Raw genomic sequence first — 21438 nt, 5'->3', positions numbered from 1 at the left:
CAACAAAGAGTCATTTGCCAACTATGTGATAAAGGTAGACACTCTATGAAAGTCTGTTGGTCTCGACCTAAACAGCTCTATCACAATGGCCTCAGGTGAATCTCATGACTACTCTAGCTGCTAGTCAACCTAATTGGATTGTAGACTCTGATGTCTCTCATCACATCACCTCTGATCTTCATAACTTGTCCATCCATAACAACTATGGCAAAAATGAAGATATTATTATCAGTGATAGTAAAGGAATTCATATTACTCATACTGGTTCTGTTGGGAAATCTTTGGGGGCAACATCACATGCTCAGCGGAAGAATAAAAAATAAAATCTCCTATTCCCAAAGAGATGTTCGTCGTCGTGCGAAGATAGGTGCGTAAAAATCCGCAAAACTTAAAACTGCATGTAGAACAGATTGTGTTATCTAGGGAGATCATATATCCCTGAATCCTTGTAGATCTCTAAGAGAGGGTGAAGGAGGTCAAGTGTCATTCTCTCTAGCGGTGATCCACACAACAAGGCTACGACGATGCTCCTCAAAACTCCAGGCCTATTCTGAGGTAGAGAGGGGGAGGAGAATAGGAGAGGCAAGCAAAAGCTCTAGCCTATGAACCATTGAATCCCTCCTATTTATAGAGGTCTCCTATCAACTTACCCTAATGGATCCTCCCCTATTGGGTATTGGATCTTCATCCAACTACCCAAGCCTCTTAAATTAGTGGATCTCTATTCAATAATCTCTCATGGGCTTTAACTGAGTCTCATCCATGGGATCCAATAATTCAGGAGTTTATTGGATATCTAATAAGATAGGGGCTCCAACGGATATCTCATATCCGAACCTCTACTTATCGTAATGTCCATCATATGTGTGTGACCCTCTAAGCCCATTATCGAGCTGGTCATGAGTCATACTTGTCAGAACTCCTTCTAACTCAATAAATTATTATCTCCATAGTAATTCACTTGACTCATTGACTACGGATGCACTAGGCCACTACGCCGTAGTCCTCAGACGATACAAGGGAATTCAATCCATTAGACTTGTCTATCCTTAGTTACCATGTACCTATAGTCCCTCATTCATCTAATATCTCAGAAACCGTATACTGGGCATGGTGTTGTCAAACCCATACGGTTTCTTCTCAAGTCTTGCTCTAATCGGATTCTCCCGGAGAACTCTTTCTCTCTCAATCCGAATGACCTTGGCCAGAGATTTGTCTGAGCAAGAACATATAAGATATTCCTCTCATGACACCGAGAATGGATAATCCTCTATCGACACTTAATAGCCCTCGTAAGGTTGACTATCACTCCCGATGATCGATTGTACTAGATCTGGGACATTCAAACATATAAGTCCAGTATCAAAGAATAAAGCACTCATATAAGACATCCTTGATGTCTCAAAACTAAAGACCATATACACCACTCAGACTATAGAATCGCTGTCTGACAATAAGGTATCATCAACCATCTAGCATTCTGCAAGCAGATCAATCAGTGAACTCGTTCTCCAATGAGCACCTGTACTGTATCCCTAGTGTCCCCACACGAGCAGCTATGAGACCAGCTATATCCATCATATGGACGGGTATACAACACACTAGTCTATCCGGTTATTTCGATGTCCCTCTCGAGTAACCTATGATCGGGATTATTTAGGATCTATGTTTAAAGATAAATCCGTCTCATTATCGTGATCTCATCATGATACGATTTCCATTGCACAGATCTAAGGACATTACAATATATAAATGCATATATGCAATAATCAATATAAAGTGATAAATGTCAAAATATAATAAGCAAAAAGATTATGTGTCAAATCATACATGTCATCACTCACGTGATTGGCTTGTTGGGCACCTATGACTAGTAGGTTCCACAACGCTTAATTCACATATCGTAACTTTTACACTCAATGATGTTTTGTGTACACCTCATATTAAATGAAATCTCATTTTTGTTTCTGAATTTTGCAAACACAATAATACTTCAATTGAATTCTTTACTGACTCTTTTCTTGTTAATGATTTGAGCATGAGGGCATCCTTGGTCCAAGGCTAGAATAAAGACAACATTTACAAATAGTCATTAGCTCCACAAATAGCCCAGCCAACTGTTCACTCTTCGGTTACAGCTTAAATTAATGTGTGGTATCGTCACTTTGGTCATCCCTTATCCCTTATCCAACAGAAATTAATTTCTCATTATTCTCTTCCCATTTCTAAATCAAGTAGTTTTATAACTCATTGTAATACTTGTCTTAGTAATAAAAGTCACGGACAACTCTTTGGCATATCCTCCATAAATTACTCTAAACAATTTAAAATTATTTATACCGATGTTTGAGGCCTTGCCCTAACCATTTCTTTTGACAAATTCAGATTTTATATCAATTTTATATATTATTTCACCAATTACATATGGTTATATCCTCTTCACCATAAATCTGAAGTTATCACAATCTTTACTAACTTGAGAAAGTTGGTCGAGAACTACTTTCGATCTATAATCAAAATAATTTACTATAATGTCAAAATAATTTACTATAATGGTGGAGGTGAATATCAAGCCCTGACATCATATCTCTTAGTTTATAGTAAGTCACCCCTATATACTCCTTAACTAGTTTGCTCTACTGAACGTAAATATCAGTATATAGTTAAAACTAGTCTCACACTTACATTAGGCCTCCATGCCTCCAATATTTTGGTCTGCAGTCTTTCAAACTGTAGCCTACCTCATTAATCGTATACTTACTCTAGTCTTATAATATTAGTCATTATTTGAAATACTATTTTATAAACCTCCAAGCATTAAAAAATTTAAAGTATTTGGTTGTCTATGTTATCCATGGTTATGTCCATATGCCTCCCATAAGATAACATCAAGATTTAAGTCTTGCGTCTTCATAGGATACTTACTCTCTTGAACATAATGATTTATGATGCTATAACCTCCAAACCCAAAAAATCTTTATATCACGTCATATTATTTTTGTGGAGTCTACTTTTCTTTTCTAAAACCATAAGTCTCTTATCGTGAAGTCCAACAAATATTCATCATTGGAGTATACCTCTGATCCTATCGGACGAGCCTCCCATGACACCGTCCAATTCTTCCCCTCAAGATTTACACTCTACTGCTACTCCAGTTTAGTAGTTGCCCATTCCCTCCATTACTTCTCCACTTCCTTTTTCTCAAGTTTTTCCGATTGATGAGGCAATATATTCTGAAACACAATCATTGTATTTACCTCCTTCTAGACCTAATGATAGTAAAGCACCTTAGTATGACCCAACTCGTATTAGTGACTCTCCACCACCTATACCAACAACATAATCTTATAATCCCATAGCCTCCGAACATCCAATGATAACACGCTCCAAGAGTTATATTTTTAAACCATGTCAAGTCCTTGACCTATATGCTATCACATAATCCTCACCTAAGATTATTGAACCCATTACATTCACTAAAACCCAAAAATCTCTACACTAGTGTAAAGCCACCTGTGAAGAATATGATGCCCTCCTCCATAACTCAATATGGAACCTTGTACCCTTTCATCACACACAAAATATCATCGGGTGTAAGTCAAGTCTTTCAAATTAAGTGAAACTTAGATGGATCTGTTACTAAATATAAAGCATGTCTAGTTGCCAAAGGGTTTCATCAACAACCTGGTATTGACTTCACTTAAACATTCAGTCTCATTGTTAAACCCACAACAATCTGACTTATCCTGAGTTTGGCTACCACTAAAGACTATCAATTACGATAATTGGATGTTAACAATGCCTTTTTACAGGGGGAGTCTAATTGAAGACGTCTTTATGCAACAACCTCTTGGTTTCATCCATCCTCAGTATCCAAAACATATTTGCAAACTACAAAAAAGCTATTTATGGACTTTGTTAGACTCCAAGAGCTTGGTACATCGAACTTAGCTGGTTTTTTACTTAAATTGACTTTATCAATTCCAAGTCTGATATCTTGTTATTTTTATGATGACAAAATGGAGGCATAATAAATCTTTTGGTATATATGGATGACATTATCGTTATGGGTAATAATCATATCGAGATCCAAGCATTCATCACATATCAATTCTCCCTCAAAGATCTACGAACCTTGAGTTACTTTTTGGGAGTGGAAGCAATATATACATCTTGAGGTCTCTTCCTATCACAAAAAAGTACATTCAAGATTTATTATCAAAGATAAACATGCATGATACAAAAGATATTATAACTCCCCTCTTTACTAGTGAATCACCGAAATTATGTGATGGAAGTCCTTCTACGGAACCCACTCAATATCAACAAGTAGTTAGCTTCTTATAATACTTAGCTCTTATCCATCAAGACATCTCATTTGCAGTTAATAAATTATCATAATTTATGCATCGACTATCTACTTCGCATTGGTCTATAGTCAAACGAATTCTGTAATATCTTAAAGGGACCCTCAATAATGACCTCTTTCTCTATAAACACTCTCCACTTCATCTTCGTGCCTTTGCCGATGTTAATTGGGTGAGAAACTTTGATGATAGAACATCCACGTCGAGGTATATTATCTTTCTTAGAGCTAATCTAATCAGTTGGAGTTCTAAGAAGCAAAAGACAATTGTATGATCTACAACTGAGGCTGAATACCGTGCTATCGTCACTACTACTGCAAAACTTAATTGGGTCACAAATCTACTTAAGGAACTCAACATCGACTCCACTCTTACTTCTACAATATATTGTGATAATATCATAGTTACCTACCTATGTGTCAATCTAGTGTTCTACTCCCATATGAAACATATTGTCATTGGCTTCCACTTTGTACGAGATTAAGTTGTCCAACATCAACCACGTGTTTCTCACGTACATAAGGCTAATCAACTAGCAGACTCACTCACGAAGCCTCTCGTTTGTAAACTATTTTTATTGCATCGATCTAAGATCGACATCCTTGACAGGAACACAATCTTACGGAGGCATGATAGTAGATAAGATTTTCTCAACTAGAAGAGAAAATTTCGTTGCTTTATTAAGAAAAATCTTTCCTGTATAAATAGGAAAAACACATTTTCTATCACTCAATCACGTCGAATTTTTTTGCACACATGATCTAAACCATATTAAGCTGATTGGAATATCGTTGATGTTCTCCGTATCACCTGATGATACGTTATTTATGAACGTTAACCTTGAGCAACTTAAATCATGGATCAATGATACGTTATTTATGAACGTTAACCTTGAGCAACTTAAATCATGGATCAAAAATTAATATAAAACAAACGAGGATTGTGAGAGACATGAATAAAGCATGATGATAGACGATAAGCGAATACAACCTCCGCAACGAAACGTCAGCACAAGGCCCAAATACCATCTAATGAATATAGCACGCAACGTTCTATGCTAAACAGCTTCATCATTTAAGACTCCGGAGAAGGTGCAGCGTGTCAATTTTGTTGTTGTTTCTATTTCATTTCGGGATTCGGTGAGAGCTTGTGGATAAAAATGGAGCCCTGGGCCGTCCAGGAATCGAAGGAAGACAAAACCTATGTAGGAGGAGAGATTTAATAGCCTCAATAACAAAGCCTAAAAGATCAAGGGGGCATATTAATCCAATGGACTTTCGAAAGAGTCTAATGGAACTTTCAAAGATCAGGGGAACAAAATCCTTGGGTATCATGGCACTCAGAAATGCAACTCTCTGCTGCCAATGGAAATAAAATCTATGCTCATCCATAGCCTTCTTCTCCTACATGGCACAACGTAACTTCCAAAAGAGCCAAAGATTCTGCCATGTAGGAGAAGTCTGGCATGATTGTCAATCAGAAATGGAAGTACAAGATGCCAAGAGAAATCTATGTACCAATATAGATTGAAAAGAATATCTATAATAAAGAGGCTTAACGAAGGGTAATTTATATAAAAAAAAAGTTTCTCATTTTTAATTTTTTTGGGATGACCTCTTCCATATTTAGTTTTTGTTTTTATTTTTTAATACCTTAAAAGCCCCTACATATATATAACCCCGACTAGATGAAAGCGATAGGATTATAGTGATAGGGCTCACAATAAGACAAAGGTAATCATGATGGGCCAAAAATAATAAGGCAAAAGTAAACGATCTGGACGGAATAAAAATAATAGGGTCAAAGCAATAATGTGATGAGATTGAAACAATAAGATCCGATGAAAGTAGGAGAGCTCCGAAATAACTAACAATGCCGAGAAGGAAGTGACTACAATTACAAGTGCTACCATCACGACAAATAAAGAAAAATACAGTGATGAGGGGTATTTAAGATATTTAAAAGATATTAAATAAAAAAAATACAGATATTATTCCTAAAAAAGGGCTTTTTCATATAAATCGCCATTAACAAACAGTCCCACCATGTTAAGTACCATTTTTTAAAAAAAATGTAAGCGACATATTGATCCACAAGATTTGCCCTTTTGATTTTGGAGGATGCATATTAATAGATGGAGCAAGATCTTAAGATACTATGCTTTTACAAGGAACACTGTGTACAAGCAAAAGAAGATTTCTTCAATCAATCACATCCAATCCAATCCAATCCAATCCAATCCAATCCAATCGTTTATAACTCTAGGCCCATTCACGTGTGGGACTTATATGAATGGACGGATTGGATGAGAGGATCAAAGGAATTGGACGATGAAGATAGCAGAGTGACAACAAAAAAGTCACTCTGTCAACCTCTTCATGTCACGATGAGGTGCGTCTGCGTCAACCTTTTCCTCCACACAGTCCGATCGACCGCCGTCGCCAAAACGTGGACCGAATGCGTCAGATTCTCCCACACTGCACGTTCCGACCCGAGTCACTCTAAGCTCCGAACGAAAAGGGACCCGCCCCTCTCGTTCACTCGATGACCGCCGTGTCAGCTGGTAGTGGCCGTAGTCGGGTTACGAACCAAAAACTCCCGTCAAGTCTCCAACCTAATCGTGTCACGAGCCTAAAGGCCACATGTTGTGTGTTTTTGACTAAGATAAAATGAAAAAGAAATATTTAATTTGACGGAGTCCATTGTGGCGACTACACTCGTGGCAAATCTGATGGAGTCTACCGTGTCGACAACGCCGTCCCATTCCCACGTTAAACATGTCCATATTCCAACGAGCCACTCGCTGCCTCCTTCGGTCCCATTATTGATAGCAAGAATTTATATCTATATATATATACAAGAAAAAACGTGAAACAGAAAGCGAGAGGGACGAGTGCGGAGCGGAAGGCCGATGGGAAAAATGGTGTCCTCGAGGAGTGGCGTCGACCCTCGGAGCGGCTACTGCGACGCGAACTCGACCTTCTACAGCAAGCGGCCGCCCATCGCCCTTCCCGCCGATCCCAATCTCTCCGTCACCGCCTTTCTCGCCTCCCGCCGCCACTCCGGCACCACCGCCTTCATCGACGCCGCCACCGGCCACCGCGTCTCATTCACCGCCCTCTGGCGGTCCGTTGCCGCGGTCGCCACCGCCCTCGCCTCCCCTCCCCTCTCCGTCCGCAAGCCCCATGTCGTCCTCCTCCTCTCCCCCAACTCGGTCCATTTTCCCGTCGTCTCCCTTGCCGTCATGTCCCTCGGCGCCGTCCTCACAACCACCAACCCCCTCAACACCCCAGTCGAGATCGGCCGCCAGCTCGCCGACTCCTGCCCTGTCCTCGCCTTCACCACCCGCGCCCTAATTCCTAAGCTCGCCTCCGCCCCTGATCTCCGAATCGTCCTCCTCGACGACCGCCGGCGCCCATCGGACGACCGCCGGATCGTTGCCACCATCGGCGAGATGATCGCGACGGAGCCGGACCCGGCCCGGACCGCCGGCGCCGTGAGCCAGGACGACACCGCCACGCTGCTCTACTCCTCCGGCACCACGGGCACCAGCAAGGGCGTCGTCGCCACCCACCGCAACCTCATCGCCATGGTCCAGATCGTCCTCAACCGGTTCAAGCTGGAGGACGGCGCTGAGCCGGAGACCTTCATCTGCACCGTCCCCATGTTCCACGTGTTCGGCCTGGTGGCCTTCGCCACGGGGCTGCTGGGCTCGGGGTCGACGGTGGTGGTGCTGTCCAAGTTCGAGCTGGGGGAGATGGTGCGGGCGATCAACGAGTATGGGGCGACGTACCTGCCGCTGGTGCCGCCAATCCTGGTGGCGATGGCGAACCAGAGCCGGCCGCTGCCGCTGGGCCGGCTCCGGCGGGCGCTCTCAGGCGGGGCGCCGCTAAGTCGGGAGGTGATCGAGGGGTTCCGGGAGAAGTACCCCGCGGTGGAGATCCTGCAGGGGTACGGCCTCACTGAGACAACGGGGATCGGCGCCTCCACCGACTCGGCGGAGGAGAGCCGCCGCTACGGCACCGCCGGGATGCTCTCCCCCAACACGGAGGCCCGCATCGTGGACCCCGACTCTGGCGCTGCCCTCCCCGTGAACCGCACCGGCGAGCTGTGGCTTCGCGGTCCCTACGTCATGAAAGGTACGGGGCAAACGACTCGCCCCACCTGCTTTCACAATCCGTCATAACGCCCAACGCCGAAGCCGTTACAAACTATTATGACGGGCTGTTATCAGCCGTTACAGCACGTTCTTTAGGGCATAAGTGATATAACAGACTCCGATATTGTCGATCAATAGTGAAACGTGTTAATTTTTCCGTTATAACGGCCGTTATAATGGAAAGATGTAGTTGTTTGGTAATGTGATTCGCTGGTGGTGGATTAATTTACAGAGTATTTCAAGAAGCCGGAGGCGACGAGGACGACGCTGGTGGAGGACGGATGGCTGAGGACGGGAGATCTGTGCTACATCGACGAGGACGGATACCTCTTCGTGGTCGACCGGCTAAAGGAGCTGATCAAGTACAAGGGATACCAGGTAATAAGACTCGGCTTACGGAGTCGACTCCTGCTGGTTACTAACGCACGTTGGATCTGATGAAATGGTGGATGTTTGTTCTTATCTCTGATCGATTAGGTAGCACCGGCGGAGCTGGAGGCCCTGTTGCTGACACACCCTGACATCGCCGACGCTGCAGTGATACCGTAATAATCTCTATCAAGCAATTATTGTCAAGCTGTCGAGCATTCCACCGCAATCGATCGGTAAAACTGTGTACTGTAATGAATGCAGGTATCCGGATAAGGAAGCTGGTCAGATCCCAATGGCGTATGTGGTGAGGAAGGATGGGAGCAATTTGTCTGAGGAGGAAGTGATCAAATTCGTAGGGAGACAGGTATATATCCATTCGAACATTTCCTATCCGTGGCATATAAGCGTAAATCTGACGTAGTTTCCTGCAACTATCGATTTCTCTTGAAATTTAGGGAAAGAAAGGTCGTGCATCTTCGCACTGTAATAATGCTATCCGTCCCGTCAACTATTTGATGCGATGACATTGATATTGCTCCTATGGTGAAGTAGTATCAGAAAGGAAAAATCATCTATTCAAAACTTATTCAGGCCACACATTAGAAATATATACAATTTCCGATGAATTCAAGTTTTGCAAGTTGGGTTATGTCGATCTCTCTCTCCATACATGAGGTCTTATTTACGGGGGGCTACAATCGATTGTTTGTTTGAACTCTTTGATGTCAATTATTATGATAGTGTAGTGAAGCTACAGATTATAAGAGTTGCTTTGTCTGATACGTCCTGCATTTGTGATACCAATAATAGGTGGCTCCGTACAAGAGAATCCGCAAGGTAGCATTTGTATTTGCCATTCCAAAGAATCCGTCAGGGAAAATATTAAGGAAAGACCTGGTCAAGCTCGCCACCTCCAAGCTGTAGCGACTCAAACTTGGATTTCCTTGGGATGCATAAATATACAAAATATTGAACTTGTAATGTCAAGCGTATCAAGTTAATCCTTAAATGTTTCCTACAAACCTGTTATGTATGTTAATAATCAAGTGCCTTTGGAGACAATAATGAATTATCTTCTATCGGTTCGTAGAAAATATGTTGGTTTGATTGCCTTGTGTTCAAGTATTTTATTGATTGATTTATTTATGTTGTGTCAAGTATTTTGTTCCTCGTCTCTCGCATATGGATTCATAGACAAGCAGGAAAGTCCACAATATTGGAACTTGTGTGATCCACATGTAATGTTGCCAAACATGAAATTTTTTTTTTTGTTTGAGATAGATGGTGAAACCCAAAGAGGATGAGGTGGCAAGTTCAATGACCTGATAATGTATTATGTTGGATGTCCTGCCCGACCTGTGCAACAGCCAACTATGAAGTAAAGCACATACATGCAACCGTTGGTTGGCACGTTGGCAAGGCTGTGCGATCACGTGGGTGTCCCGAGTTCCGCACAGCAGTAGTGACACCACACTGTGTCGAATAATTTCATATATCCATGGATCATTTAAAAGAATAAGATGGAACAGATTATTAACTCCAAAAGCCACATGAGACGTAGTCATACAAGTGCTTTTTCGATGATGTGATATTTCCCAGGCTCAGTTTTTTTATTATTTTATTTCATTTTTTCTTGCAATGTTGTTTTAATATTAACCAAAGAAATACGTAAAAGAGTACCCCGATCTGATCGGCGGAAACCATGGAGATTGATCGAAAAGAGTGACGAAACTCGTGGATTAACGTGGGGCCCGCGGCTGACCGGGCTCTGATGCCCGGGCCTCGATGCGTGCACCTGCTTCTGCGTCGCGTTAAGTTGGTCGGGTGTTGGTGTCAGATGAAGGGGGTGTGTGTGTGTGTGTGTATGTGTTTGCAGCATAGGACGAAATATCCGGGTAGTGCGACTGCCGCGTACTCGTTGTGTTGTTGACCCCACAACGCGTCAACCTTGGCCGGCCAAAAGATGGGATGGAGACACCGAAGAAATGAGCTCCCACAGCCTGTGTGCATCGGCAGCTCCCACACCGACACACTCAATCTTATATACGCTTGCAGTTGCTAAACAGGTAGAAGAAGAAGAAGAAGAAGAAGATGGTCGTAGGAAAGTTCAGGCGCTCAGAAACCTTTCCGGCCCCGAAGCCTGCAGGGGGCCGCGCCGCCGCCGCCAAGAGCTCCTTCCGCACCCGATGCATCAGTCTCCCCTCCCGCTCCCACCCCATCGCCACCCACCTCGCCGACGACCTCCATGCCGTCCGGTCGTGGCCCCCTGCCCCATCTTCCTCCTCCGCTGCTGTCCACTGGCTCTCCGACGGCCTCGCCCGACTTCACCTCCTCCTTGCGGGGCTCTCCGACGTCCTCCAGCTTCCCCAGGCCCACGACCCCCTCCGATGCCGCCACCGCCGCCGCTCCCCCGCCCTAGCCGACCGCTTTCTCGACGACTTCCTCCGCCTCGCCGACGCGCACGGCTCCTTCCGTGCCGCTGCCATCGCCCTCAAGCAGCACCTCGCGGCCGCCCAGGTCGCGATCCGCCGCCGCGACGTGCAGCGCCTCCCGCCCTGCCTTCGCGCCCTGCGCCGCGCGGGAAAGGAGCTGGCCGATCTCGCGGCGGCCGTCCGCGAGATCAGGAGGAGGCCGCCGACCGCTTCTGCCGCAGGGGCAGTGACGGACGCCGAGGAGGTGGAGGTCGCCAGGGTGATGTGGGAGGTCGCCGTCGCGGCTGCGGATGCCTCGAGGGTGGTGTTCCTCGGTGTGGCGCAGATGTCCATGGCTGCGGCATCGGCGGCAGAGGCAGTGACGTGTCGGTCCGCGTGGGCCGCTGCGGTGCTGAGGTGGAGGGAGAGAGCAAGGTCGAAGTCGTCGAACAAGAAGGTTTTGCGGGAGGAGGTGATGACAGAAGAGGAGGAGCGGGAATGGCGGAGGACGGCGTTGGAGAGGCTGGGGTCGGCGGAGGACGGCATGGCGTCTTTGGAGAGCGGATGCGAGCTGGTCTACAAGTCGCTGGTCAACGTCAGAGTCACGCTCCTCAACGTTATCACTCCCGCCACCTAAAGATCTCTTTCGAATAACAAGAAATTAAAAGAAAAATCGAAATATTGGCAAACGGGAACGCATATCAAAATATTACTGTCATTATTATTTTGTAAATAAAGAAAAATCATATCAGCAGTGGGCTGACGCATTTTTAATGCCCTCTCAAGCATTCAATTGCATGACCGACCTCCAAAGCAAAATATTCACCTATTACATTCAAGTGGTGGTCGAGGATTCGGTCAATGGTTGAACCTTGTAAGTTTTGATTAATATAAATTTTTGAATGAATATTCTATTTATATCTTATAATATTTTAAAATTTAAACTGATTATAAAATCTCATCAAACCATGGTGCTCAATGTCGGTCATTATATTTTTTATGTTTTATCTCATAATTATCTAGAGTGTCTAAAGAACCACGTCAAGAATTTTATTTAATCGACGTTGATGCGAATAGAAACTTAAAAAAATATTGGTGTTGGACTAAAATGATGGAAGATGCAAATTGTTATTAATACATTGTTATCCATGTATTAATAATTTATTAGTGTAGATCATTTTCGCACATTAAAATTTACATATTCTCATTCGTGTCTGACTAACAATAGTGGATTTTATGTACATTATAGTTAACTCGATAAGAGCCTTGACAATATACATGATTCATTCATTGTATTTGCTAAGGCATGTATTGGGTCATTTTCTGAAGTCACAGTTTCTGAATTTTCTGATATATATATATATATATATTCCGACAGTCTTTAAGTTTTTGGGATTTGTATCGTCACCATCCAGATGTTCTTTTTATGTCTTGGAAGAGAAAAAAAAATGTTGGCTGAGATACAATGTGAGGCAAGGTTGATCACAGGAGTAGCTGCAGTGTGGTGGTAGCAGCAGCATCAGTTTCTGCAAAGATTTATCTGTGGATTGCCACATTCTCTGACCCTTTTCTGCTGAACACCTCTACTGAAGCTCTTTGTTTTGTTGATCTTGGAATGTGCAAGATTCTGAGGCTTGATAATATTCTAACGTGACTCTTCAACCAGATCTTGGAACCATTGTTTTTGAGGTTGATCCTCGGTTCCAATCTCATAAGATCAGCTCGATCACACAAAATGGCAGTCCCACCATGATCCATCGTATGGCTTGTTTTCTTGTTTCCAGTAAACATAGTGCATCCCAATGAAAAGCTGGCCAACAGGCATATAATTTCCTTGGCAGAAATGCTGCTGCTTTTAGCAGGAATATGTTTTCCTTTCTTGTACTGGTGTTGTTGTAAACAACTTTAAACCATGGCCTCGGGGTTATCGCGGCTTAGTTCAGGTCCGGATGATGGGGGATCTCTCTGGGACGTTTCTCGGGATTGCTGAGGTGGTCGATTGCGTTGGTCCGATTGGGACGGGGTCACCGTTTCCTCCGGGAAGGGACTGGTCGCCTGGGCGTTTAGTGGGAGATCTCCGCCTTCGCACCTACACAAAGGTTGGGTCGAGGAAGCTCAGCCCGACCCCTTTGATGATCAAGTTAGTGAGCTATCGCAAGGGGTTTTTTTATCTATCTTCGGTCCTCTCCACTCCCTCGGAGCGCGAGGGTTTTTATAGTGAGAATTATTGTTGCCTGATGTGCCTGCCCGTAGGGAGCAGGATCATACTTCTGGTAGCGTCTGACATTGTCGTTGGCGTGACGCGAGGGATCGAGCCTGAACAAGGTGTTAATGTGTCTTGGTAGACGTTTCGATCCGCGTTGATCAGGTGCTTCATCAGGTCAACAGAGACATGAGGTGTCATCTGGGGCAGCTGATGTCACGCGAGTCTTAACGTAATTATTACCTCATCAACTGGTAAATAGAAACAAGAAGTTGATTTCCCTTAGTGGAGAAGGAGAACAACCAGCTTCTTTTCTTCAGCCATGGAGAGACCATTGCCGACACTTCCCTTTCCCGCCATTGTTTGGGATCACTGCTACCATTATCCGACTCCGATCATTGCAGTCATATCCCAGATTCTATGGAGCACATCATCTTTCGTTCCAAGGATGAGCCGAACAAATCCAGCTTTAACCCCTTTGTTCACTTGATTCTTCCCGAGACTTCTGCCACTGTAGCTCGATGAATCCTCCCCATGCCTACTCTACCGGTGAAGAGACTTTTTGCCGCCCCGAGAACTTGATGGTAAATGTTCCACGAGAGAAGGGAGCTTATCTACAGCAGCTGGACATGACATCAGACTGAAGAGAGAACAAAAATCAGCAGAGTGCAAGCTGCCGTCTCTCTCTCTCTCGACTCTGCCACTGTTCGTATATTTCTCTGACAGTATCACAGTAAACAGAGGATGGGGTGAGAGAATCCATGTGGGGGATTCGGAGGGTGGTCCATTAATCGCACTCGGAGTTGGGCAGCGGATGGTGACATGTAGGTGGACATCACAAGCTCAATCAATAATGCTAATCCCAAGGCCTCACCTCCCGAAGAGACTCGTGTGTGGCCTTCTGCTCCACAAAAGCTCCGACATGGCCATGACGTTCTTATTTTTCTCCGATTCGGAAATAATGTCGTCGCAAAATCTTTAGCCGTGCTGAACTGCACGGTCTGATCTCCGTCAGCATCAGCATCAGCATCACCGTGCTGTGCGAAAGGATGCAGGACTGCAGCTCCACACGCAAACGCCCGGAGCAACCGACAGCCACTCGCGCGCAGCTGCTCCCACCTTCCTCTTCCTGCCACCTCTCTGTACAGAGGAGCTACAGCCTGCAGCCCCTACCATGACGTACGGCAAATCTTTTCGCAGGCACGGCCACATGGAGAAGTCAATGATTGGACACCGATGGAGGGGCATCACCGTGTTCGATGGTGACGAAAAAGGTTTCCTTTCCTGTGCCAGCGTCCGCTCTACCTCCTCCTCCGTCTGCCTCGAGGACCAACGGACGACGCAAACGCTCCCCGGTTTGGCCGAATCACCATGTGAAAATTTTCCTGGGCGAGGTGGTTTCCCGTGATAGGTTGAACGCTTGTAGGCCCCGTAATATGTCATCCTACATCTCTGAGAGGCCACGTCACCCGAGAACGGGTGATCCGGTCCCACCGCACGGCTCCGCATTTGTTTCCCTATAAATAGGGAGGAAAAGAGGCAGGAGGTTTTTTGCTTCCTAATTGGAGATAGAGGAGGCTGCGACTCGAGGGCAGGGCGGGAGATGGGGGCTTGTTGCTCGTCGTTGCCGCCGGGGAACCACCACCCGGAGCCGGCGGCGGACGACGAGCAGAACCATCATCACCACAATTTACGATTGACCCACCGCAGCCGACGCCGCCGCCAGCAGCGGCGCTCGTTCTCGCTCGGCGCGGGCGAGGGCGGGGAGGTGCCGGCCTTTGCCGAGTTCTCGCTCGAGGAGCTCAAGGCGGCGACGAATGGGTTCGCCGCGGAGAGCATCGTCTCCGAGAGCGGCGACAAGGCCCCGAATCTCGTCTACAAGGGCCGGCTGCAGCACCGCCGGTGGATCGCCGTCAAGAAGTTCGCCAGGACGGCCTGGCCTGATCCCAAGCAGTTCGCTGTTAGCTCTTCTCGCCCTCTCCCAGCCCCTTCTCCTAGGCTTTTGCTTCTTCGATTCATGCTTTCGTTGCTGTTTTATTTGGATTGGTTTGGTTGGGACTCTTTGTATGAAAAAAGAGGAACTTTTATTGGGCATGCAGGAGGAAGCTCGGGGAGTTGGGAAATTGAGGCACCGGAGGCTGGCGAATTTGATCGGGTACTGCTGTGATGGCGACAACAGGCTTCTTGTTGCTGAGTACATGCCCAATGACACCCTTGCCAAGCATCTGTTCCACTGTATGTCTGCTGAGACCTTTCTTATCCTCATCGATTCCACGGTTCCTGTGTGGAACGCCTGTACCTTGATTAAGAAATCACTCCTGCTGGATTTGATTAGTTTGGTAAAATGTAGACAATGAGCAAGTAGTGGAACCCTGGTTTATATAAAGAAAGGTTTAGATCCGGAGTCCCTTCTTTAATCTATACAAAGTTGCCCAAACCCTTATATGGCAGCTGATCATAATACGTGATCTGCTGTATCTGATCTTGCATTGTCGATACTACCACTTGATTGTTGTCATGGCTGGCAGCCCCTGCTTCAGCCTTCTGGAGTTTGATCTAATATTCCGTCTTGGCCATTGCTAGCACACTCCTAACTGCTAACCATCCACGGGTATAAGCTCACTGCAAGGCGATGATAAGCAGACCTTCCATCAGCAGCTGTACACTAAAGATGCTGGTCATGACCCTCATTGGAATGGGAGTCACCATCAAGGATTCGTCTTAGTGCTTTGTACTGGTTCTCATGGTGGAAAATTGTTTTTGGTCAAAGGAGGGTTTGATGTGTTCATTATTTTCCAAATACCAATGTATAAAACATTGTGAGAAGTATGGTCTTTGGTCTTAAAGACAAAGCTGTGTCGTTGTTGGGTGCGGGAACTTCTTTTCATAACAGGACCATGCGAAATTTCTTTGGCTGGAATTTCCTAAAGTTCCTTCTGGCATACTTTTAGGATGCCTATGATGTTAGGAAACTTATATTTCTCAATAATTTTGCTTCAACAGGGGAAAGCCAGACTATTGAATGGCCTATGCGGCTCAAGGTTGCAATCTATATTGCAGAAGCCTTGGAATATTGTAGCAGTGAGGGATGGCCATTATATCATGATCTAAATGCATACAGAGTCCTTTTCGATGAGGTGAATGCCTGTTTTCTTTTCCTTTTTTTTTTTTTTTCATAATTGGTTGTTTATAAGCATTTTTGGATTTTTTTGGATGGTAGTTTTAACTTTTAATTATCAGTGACATATATGTCTCGGATTATACATAATATGGATCAACACACTAATAGTATCAATAGTTGTTTCTTTTCTGGATCATATTGTTGGGCACAGCCTGCCATATCATTTTTTATTATTCTCTGGTTATATTGGCAGTAAATGTTGTTATAGTGTTCAGTATCTTTGTATCATACTAGTTTGATAGGTTGTTGAAAATGATATAGGACTAGTATTTAAAAGCCTTGATACATAGTAATTATTTGGCATAATGGTTTAGTCATTAGTGCCACATGTTTTGTAATGTACATGGTAATTAAAAATAAGTAATAATGAAGATTAGTGTGCTGCTAGGATTTGGAAATGAAGGATCTTTCTGTGTGTTCTTTTGCATCAAGTTATCTGAGCAATTATATCTTGTCCATTTAGAAAGTTTCATTGTTGAAGGATGACTTAAGTTTGTGTTTTAGCAGGCTGGTGATCCATGTCTTTCTTGTTTTGGTCTCATGAAAAACAGCCGGGATGGAAAAAGTTATAGCACAAACCTAGCTTACACACCACCGGAGTATTTGAGAAATGGTATTCACTTTTGTGTTTGAAGGGAGTTATTTTTTTCTTTCTGAGTTTTGGGTGTTCGGTGTATTGCTTCAATTGATGTATATAAATTTGTTACTGGTGGGAAGATCTCGCTGCAGTTACGTTTGCTGGCTTGCCGCTTCCTATAGCTTTTGCCCCCATTACTGTTGCAAAAGTTGGCATCTATGAACCACCAATCAATGTGTCGTCCAGCAATGCAATTTAAAGAGTGAGAAGATAAGAAACAATTGGACTGCTATACTAATGGGTGAACTGTAAAATAACCAGAAAGTTATGTATCTATTCATGAGTTAGTTAACATATTCATATTTCTGCATGATCTTGACTCATCTTACAACAGTTAAGACGCCTAGGAACTTTAATAGTAACCTTAGCTCCTTATTCATGTGCCTTTATGATCTTGTAGTAATCAGGTTTCAGATACTGACAATCTAATGAGATTAACCAAATCAATTATAAGATATATGGGAACTTAGCTATATTGCTAGGAATGCTGATAAAATCCTAAATCTTGACTTTCTTTGTTTAGTGAGTTCTGAAGAATCAAACTTGTATAAATTAGTAGTTTTAATGGTACATGCATCCTACATGTGATTCTTATTAAAGCAAACAAACTATATCTAATAAGTCTCAATTGTAGTGGTTAATTCTGTCAGAAAAGAAGTTTTCTGATTTTTTTGTTTTAATTTAGAAATTTTGCATTCAAATTACAATTTAGTTAATACAGGCCTTTTCTCACAGGGAGGGTCATGCCAGAAAGCATGATATTTAGCTTTGGTACTATCCTCTTAGATCTTCTCAGTGGAAAACACATTCCACCAAGTCATGTAAGTACTTTACCCTTAATATACACATCACACAACATAAATGTTTCTCCTAACTGACTCCTCTGTATATACTTTTTGAATTTATTGCATCATTGGGTTGGCCTTCTTTTCTTGTAAATGTTTCTTAACTCTTTGAAGCTATTTACTTCTCAAGCTGCAACATTTTGCTTTGTAATTTAACACATTTCATCTTTTGTGGTGATAGATGGGGTAATTGCATTAAATGATTATGCAAATAACTTTAAGATAAGAACCTAGATTTAAATGATATGATAATTTTTGTAAAGTTCTATCAAGGTCAGTTATAATCAGCAATAGGTTCCACCATGTGATGCAATCATCCTAAAGAGAATGATGAGGATGTTACTTACGAGTATTGGACAAGTTCATGGAATTGAAGATTCTTATAAGTTGATCCAGGTCTAACTAGCATGCCTTTGAGACAGAAGTTTAACGTATATGGGAAGATGTCATTCTCTAGCATGAGGAATGGATCAACATGTTGTGTTAGCTTCTGATAATTTGTTGATAATTTCTTTCTCACAGGCACTTGACATGATAAGAGTGAGAAATAGCTTAGCGTTGATGGATTCACATTTGGAGGGAAATTTCTCAAAAGAAGAGGCAACTGCACTTGTTGACCTTGCTTGTCAGTGCTTACAATATGAACCTAGGGATCGGCCCAACAGAAAGCAACTGGTTTCAACACTTGCACCTTTGCAAAGCAAATCAGAGGTAATGCCATATTTGGCTTTTCGTTGCCGCTCTGTATGAGTTACCTTGACTTGCTTTTTGGTATATCTAATAACAAAATCAAAATAAGCAGGATTGCGATAGCATGATAATGATATATACAACATTCAATCAAAGGAGTAAATCAGTAACTGTTAAGATATTTTTTAGTCAAAAATATAAGTTAAATCTAGCATGCTTAGTAGCATGATAGTTCTGGTAGCAGGATAGATCACCCATCCTACCTTTCTTATCAATATCAATACCATTATGAGTCAGGTACTCTTCTTATTTTATGAAACAAAATAGAACAACTCATTAGTCTCATTTTATGATACTTAGCATCCAAGAGAAACTTCTGTAGTTGGTCAAGCATAGATCTGGCTACCAAATTTTCATGCTAACTATAACTACAATCTCACTGTAGTGATGCTTAAAGAATTCCTTAAAAAAATATTGTCCTCCACCTGTCCACCAACTATTTGTGCATTGGCAGAGTATTACACTGTTTCTAATATGTTAGAGTTCACAAATGATAAGCATGCAATATTCTACATGATGGACATGTATATCTGTGTCTAACAGATACAGGATATCAAGAATCTGAAATCAAGTCACCTGTAGAGGGGCTCAATCATGAACTCTTACTATTTTTGAATATATTAGAAGAAATAGTGTTTTCTGGATGTCCTCCATATCAAATGTTGTTGTTCAGGAGCATTGTATAGTTCTTTAAATCTTTGAAATGTTCTTCAAAAGCTGTTATTTTGACTTTTATTAAAATCTGTGTCCTAGTGTATAAACCAACAGTTTGACTTGCATTCCCATGAATGTGCGGACCGTAGTTTTGCTTTTTATGTGCAGCTTTTGCACAATGCTCCCATAGAAATGCTTTGATGCACAGATGCCGTCTTATGTTATGCTGGGGATTCAAAAGCATGAGGAAGCCCCTGCCACACCACAGCACCCACTTTCCCCAATGGGTGAAGCTTGCTCTAGAATAGACCTTTCTGCCATCCATCAGATTTTAGTAACCACACATTACAGAGATGACGAAGGAACTAATGAGGTATGTATGACACTTTGGACTAGATATGACTTCTGACTTGAGTTGGTTCATTTTTTATTGCATAGTCTGCCTCAATATCAGAAATGTACATTATATTTTCTCTTTTTCTCCACACTAGCTATCGTTCCAAGAGTGGACACCGCAGATGAAGGACATACTGGAGGTCAGAAAGAAGGGTGACTTCACCTTCCGCTGTAAAGATTTTAAGGCAGCAATTGACTGTTACTCTCAGGTACTATGTGCTGCTGTGCTGTGTGTCTTTTGTAGATTAGTTGGTGATGATGTTGTTTCCTAGAAGTTCCTTAGCCTTTGATTACCAATTCCTTTGCTCCTCTTTCCAAATGATTTGCCCAGTGTCTCAGTAGCATTTAGCTGTAATTGTATTAAGATGTTGTTCCTTGCCTACTTTTCTTGTGCAGTTCATAGATGCAGGAACAATTGTCTCACCTACAGTATATGCGAGACGAAGCCTGGGCCATCTGATGTGTGATCAGCCTGATGCTGCGCTGCGGGACGCGATGCAAGCACAGTGTATCTACCCTGATTGGCCCATAGCATTCTACATGCAAGCAGTTGCCCTAGCCAAGTTGAACATGCAAAGTGACGCCATGGACATGTTGCATGAAGCCACCAGTCTTGAGGAGAAGATGCAAAAGGATGGGAAAGCTCCCTAGAGCAGTCCATCTGATCATCACCTCTCTTCAATGCCATCATTTTGTCGACGAGAATTGTTGCCTTGACTCTGTGATTATCGTGTCGTTCGAGGAAAATGTATTATAGCAAAAATTTGCTATGATCACGTCGGTACATTTGTCTATATTTTTTTTGGCCCAATGCACATGAACATGCAATCGAAGTGGACTTGTTTCTTTCAGAAAATTTTGTTTGCTTTCTGATGGTAAAATCAAAATTTTTTTTACCTTGTAGTAAACAACAATATACAGAATGACAAAGTACACTTCCAGCCAATGAGAGGCATTCCTCATTTGTGTTTGTTTATATGTATGTATATATGTTCATAAGCATACGTGGTGTCAGCTTTTAGCCATGAACGCCTATCTTCTCCATGTTGATTGGATCTAATGATTGAGACGATATCCTACAGTTTCTTGAGTTCTTCAGCTCAAACTCATGCTCTTAGTATTCCTTTGTTTAAACTCTTTATTTCCAGCAATCTTCCTCCATTTTGCACTCTCTAGTCTACACATGCGTTGATTGATGGAGCAGATCTGATAAACTCATTAAACTTCCACTTCTTTCTTGAATAAACTGAACATTCCAGGGATCAATTCCCTCTTGATTGGTTCCCTTTTCTTTTTTGACAACCGGTACTCGCCTCGTCCGCCTTCCCACCTGTGCGATGATTGTCTCGGACAAGGCGAAATGTGTAGGCTTCCCTGATCCCCTGCTTTCTTAACTGTGCGATGATTGGATCTGCGACGTGATATCGTCTGGGCCTCGCACGTGGGGCCAACCTCTGCCTTTT

The 21438-nt window shown here is 43.2% G+C and overlaps 3 protein-coding genes across 3 annotated transcripts in view; all 3 read left to right on the top strand.

The window, feature by feature from the left end:
- Window positions 1-10005, top strand: part of LOC135587534 (4-coumarate--CoA ligase-like 4) — a 65648-nt gene extending 55643 nt beyond the window's left edge. The window contains exons 2-6 of the mRNA XM_065079065.1: window positions 7255-8506; window positions 8759-8904; window positions 9004-9071; window positions 9160-9262; window positions 9709-10005. Coding sequence (XP_064935137.1) covers window positions 7279-8506; window positions 8759-8904; window positions 9004-9071; window positions 9160-9262; window positions 9709-9822 — 1659 coding nt within the window. The 5' untranslated portion in view covers window positions 7255-7278 and the 3' untranslated portion in view covers window positions 9823-10005. The remainder of the gene's footprint in view (window positions 1-7254; window positions 8507-8758; window positions 8905-9003; window positions 9072-9159; window positions 9263-9708) is intronic.
- A 984-nt stretch (window positions 10006-10989) lies between these two features.
- LOC135680285 (uncharacterized) lies at window positions 10990-11946 on the top strand. The gene has a single exon (XM_065194166.1). The coding sequence runs from the start codon at window positions 10990-10992 to the stop codon at window positions 11944-11946; it is 957 nt and encodes a 318-aa protein (XP_065050238.1).
- A 3127-nt stretch (window positions 11947-15073) lies between these two features.
- On the top strand, window positions 15074-20921 carry LOC103994441 (serine/threonine-protein kinase BSK1). The gene is made up of 9 exons (XM_009414772.3): window positions 15074-15472; window positions 15612-15747; window positions 16516-16649; window positions 17201-17306; window positions 18066-18151; window positions 18698-18886; window positions 19788-19952; window positions 20071-20184; window positions 20372-20921. The coding sequence occupies exons 1-9, from the start codon at window positions 15116-15118 to the stop codon at window positions 20624-20626; spliced, it is 1542 nt and encodes a 513-aa protein (XP_009413047.2). The 5' UTR covers window positions 15074-15115; the 3' UTR covers window positions 20627-20921.
- Window positions 20922-21438: the final 517 nt, after the last annotated feature.

Source organism: Musa acuminata, chromosome BXJ1-8, assembly GCF_036884655.1.
Source record: "Musa acuminata AAA Group cultivar baxijiao chromosome BXJ1-8, Cavendish_Baxijiao_AAA, whole genome shotgun sequence".
Taxonomy (NCBI): Eukaryota; Viridiplantae; Streptophyta; class Magnoliopsida; order Zingiberales; family Musaceae; genus Musa; species Musa acuminata.
Note: the sequence above shows the minus strand (reverse complement) of the source record. Positions and strands in the feature narration are given on the sequence as shown.

Excerpts from the sequence above, each read along its gene's own strand:
- LOC135680285 (XM_065194166.1), top strand. The coding sequence starts at position 10,990 with ATGGTCGTAGGAAAGTTCAGGCGCTCAGAAACCTTTCCGGCCCCGAAG.
- LOC103994441 (XM_009414772.3), top strand. The coding sequence starts at position 15,116 with ATGGGGGCTTGTTGCTCGTCGTTGCCGCCGGGGAACCACCACCCGGAG. Across the intron at positions 16,650-17,200 it reads ACAGAGTCCTTTTCGATGAG|GCTGGTGATCCATGTCTTTC; the intron begins GTGAATGCCTGT and ends GTGTTTTAGCAG. Across the intron at positions 20,185-20,371 it reads CAATTGACTGTTACTCTCAG|TTCATAGATGCAGGAACAAT; the intron begins GTACTATGTGCT and ends TTTCTTGTGCAG.